At 44.2% G+C, this 3,843-nt stretch overlaps 1 protein-coding gene across 1 annotated transcript in view; it reads right to left on the bottom strand.

Moving 5' to 3' along the window:
- The window catches only part of DRD5 (dopamine receptor D5), a 3,879-nt gene extending 2,059 nt beyond the window's left edge, over nt 1-1,820 (bottom strand). Inside the window, exons 1-2 of the mRNA XM_026846923.1 lie at nt 1,728-1,820; nt 652-661 (exon numbers count right to left, since the gene is read on the bottom strand). Of these exons, the coding sequence (XP_026702724.1) occupies nt 652-661; nt 1,728-1,820 (103 nt within the window). The remainder of the gene's footprint in view (nt 1-651; nt 662-1,727) is intronic.
- Between the last annotated feature and the right edge of the window lie 2,023 nt (nt 1,821-3,843).

Here is a 3,843-nt window from a genome sequence, read left to right as displayed (position 1 = left end):
GGGGGCGGCTCCCACCACCCGGCGCTCCTTCCCCCCCTCCCGAAACCCAGACATCCTCGCAGGTGTTTTGCAGCGGGAGAGAAGAGCGCGGTCCCGCGGCGGGGAACGGGGAAATGCCCCCCCACACCCCGCAGCATCCCCGGGGAAAGCGGGGCTGTCACGGACGGGCACGGCCACACCGGGTGGGGCTGAAAGTTGCCGGGGGGGAGACGGGACGGGCTGGGTTGATGCCTTAGGGATGGGAACGTAACCTAAATCGGTAATTGTTCCAAAGGGTTCTGCTGGACGGCTAAGATACATTACAGGCAAGAAATCCGGTAAACGAAATCCGATTCTCTCTCTTTTCAGCTTTTTGTGAGATGAATCATTCCTCTCGGTGGGGTTCCGGCGCAGCTAGAGAGCGGTTATGACCCTGAGCAGTGCAGGTGGGGATGCCCTGTGCCTGTGCTTCAGAGAACATGCTTTAGTGATTTTTATTCAAAATATTATGGATTTAGTTTCTCCAAAACTTAATTCTTTTTTAAAACCGTTGACAGCGATCAAACCCATTCTTGACTCAACAGCCTGTTCTGGCACTGAAAGGGCTGAAAAAGCCACTGCTCAGGGGCCTTCCAGTTGCCAGGCAGACGGGGAAGGACAAGCCTCCTATACCTTGCTGGATCTGCAGTGACATGAAGGAAGATTAAGTGTTAGAGTTACTAAATACAGAGGAAAAAAAAAATAAATAAACTCAGCAACCTTTTAGGCAATTTTCTAAAATTGTCACAAGAAAAACTGGAGCTTCACTTTAGCTTTCACTTAAGAAATTGGCACTACTTTTCCACATTTAAGCAGAGTTATATTTAATATTGGAGGGAGAATTTAGCTTTTGTCACCACTGAATTCTAAACAGCATGACTAAAGCTGTGATGCTGAGGCAATGTGTTGCTCGCACAAACTCTGCTTTTCTAAGCACTGCCTCCCACAATTTCTATAAATGAAGGACCTAATTGCACAAGTACTTGTGCACGTGCCTGTTGAAGCTGCTGTTCCAGAAATGTGGATATTTTATGTAAAAAAGCAATGATCTGTTTTGCTTGTTTAGCTAATATTGGTAGCTTCACCAGTGTAAAGGTGTGAGCATATCCGTCAGCACAGTGTCTGTAATATGGTATCTACATGCAGTATTTACATGAATACAGGCAGTATGCATTAGATATTTAAATAAGCATATGTTAGGTACCTCTCTGCTTAATAACAATAATAACATAGCCTGCCCACAACTCAGCAGCACCATGCACACGCTGGTGCCTCGGTACAAACTGGTGCCGGCACTGGAAGCGAAGACACTGGGCTGTGGCTGGGAGCAGCGGAGGTGCAGGTGTACGTTACCTCCTGCTGTGTGTGGTGGAGTCAGGCAGAGAGGAGGTGTAGGCAGCTGGGAAAGATGCCTTAACCCGTTGAAACAAAAATTGTCAGAGCTCACTTGTCAGACATCTAAAGAATGAAATTTTACTATGCTTTCTACAGTACTGTCTGCAATAGGCGGACCCAAAGTAGAGAGGAGTTTCCAAAGTATCTCGTTTATCAGCCAAGTGTTGCATTTGACTGCCTGGCTCCTGCGTAACACAGAATTTAGAGGATATAATATCCTCTCCCACCAATTTCATCTTTAGCAAATGTTCTTGAATTTCAGCTGGCATGAACTGAAGTTGCTCACCAGAGATGCCTTACGGAAAAAAACCTACCATTGAGCTGAGGGAAGTTTCATCGGCCAAAGATGCACCTGTGTCTATAGGTGCACTGATGGTACAGTCTTCAATGGTAGCCTGACGTTTCATGCACACTCAAAACTTTCTTTCAAGTCAAAGCAATGCATTAGGAGATCAGTAATATTTTCAATGGTAGTATAAAACAATAATGGTTTTTGATGGGGTTGCAGATGAGACTAAACGCCCCATGCTAATAGATTCCAGCAAGTTGCAGAGAAGTGGAGCAGGAGCAGGCAACAGGGCAACTGCTTTGCCACAGCACTTGTACCAGAACATTCACAGCAGCACCAGGTCACAGCAGCAATCGTGTAGTGGGGAAGTTTATGGCATGTTGCAATATTCCATCCATTGCCATCAGCATTTTTTGAGCCTGAGACAAAAAAACTTTAACATTTATAGGTTATTAGCATCCATTTTTTTTTCACTTTCTGCAGGCAGTTTCCATATAAATATCATTTTAAGAATAGTCCATTAAAACCACAGCTGTCACTTGCTGAGAGATTTGGGGTGGGTTTTCTTCATCCTGAAATCATCTTTGTAATGGATTTTGTGCTTTTCCTTCAGAGCTTTGTCTCATTTTTCCTTTTTTTATTCACCTGTTAAAATTGCACTTCTCTCTCACAGCTGGCAGATTGGAAGTAATGGAATTTAACTGCTACTGCAATGGTTCTGAGGAAAAAAAAAAAAAAAAAAAAAAAAAAAAAAAAAAAAAAAAAAAAAAAAAAAAGCAGTTCCTGATTTTAGAAATGTATGTTTTACTAGCTCTTTCCCTTCATTGCCACATATTCTATTTCCATTTTAAAATACACAGACCTACTGTTCTGCTGAATGATGTTTATTTTAAAATAGACAACAATGAGAAATTTACACATTCTCTCATAGAGATACTGTGGCAGGTGCAGCCGCCCAGTGAAAGCAGAGCTGCTTGGCTGCTGAGGTGTGGCAGCTCGGGGCTGCCTTTGTGCTCAGGGCTCTGTGGTAACTGGGGCCTTTGGCCAAAGGGAGCCGCTACTGACCGCAGGTCAGGTTGGGCCTGGGGATCAGTGGAGTCCCCTGGGGACCCTTTGGGAGCTCGTCCCCTGGAGCAGCACCTGCGGTCGAGGACTCTCCCCACGGGTCAGGACGCTGCCCAAGGAAACTCCTCGAGGGGCCTTGGGTCAGGACGCTGCCCTGAGCAGGTCCGCGAGGGTGAGAGCCCTCACTGGTCAGGCGAGTGATAGAGCGTTTTGGGTTGTCGTTAAACCCCAGGGAGTGGGGCTTCTGCATTTTGGGTTGCCGTTAAACCCTAGAAAGCTGTTCTGTTCTCCTCTCACAGACATTTGAACCTGTAATTTACAGAGAGCTAGTTACCTGTGTTAATAATAATTTTTTATTATTTTTGGTGGGTGGTTGTTTAATTGAGAGCATCTGTAACAGATACTGAATATAAAGAGATAAAAAATAATTAACACCAAAAGGAAGTTAAAATATATAGACACGGAGGTACCACAGGTTTAGGGTATAAAAGCATCCCATCAAAAACCTCCCATTACAGTTAAGCTCTAAAACAGGCAAGAAGCACTAGCGGTAGAGGAGGCTGGAAGTGACTGTACATTAGGCCAATTTAGTGAAGCAGCTGGACACGTCCTTAACTGTAGAAGTAGTCAGAAGAAGTCCACTGCTCAAGTGGAACTATTTTCAGGAGCATAGTTGAACGTATGCTTAAGGTCCATCAGTTTTACTTACTGAAGCTGAAATGCTTTACTGCACAGGGATGGACAAAGGTGCAGGTGTATATGTGAAAATATTGAGGAAGGAAGGGAGAAAACTGGTATCATCAATTTACTCAACACAGAAAAATCCTTGCAGACTAGACCATGTTCTGCTGTTCATGTTTCAAATAAAAACAAATATGAGCCATTAGAAATTATAAGAAAATCATTGCAGGAATTATGTCTGGGAAACTTCCTTAGCTGAGCAGAGGGCACCAGGAGGGTTAGAAGCAGCTGGCAATGTCTTACGGGGGAAAAAGTTTTCTGAGAATAGATGACTTCTAATATTTCAGGTAGGATCGTAAAAACTGCAGTGGCTAGAAATAATCTGTGAGAAATCA

The sequence above is a fragment of the Athene cunicularia genome, assembly GCF_003259725.1.
Source record: "Athene cunicularia isolate RWA chromosome 4 unlocalized genomic scaffold, athCun1 chr4_part1, whole genome shotgun sequence".
Lineage (NCBI taxonomy): Eukaryota > Metazoa > Chordata > Aves > Strigiformes > Strigidae > Athene > Athene cunicularia.
This window is presented reverse-complemented; position numbering and strand designations above follow the sequence as displayed.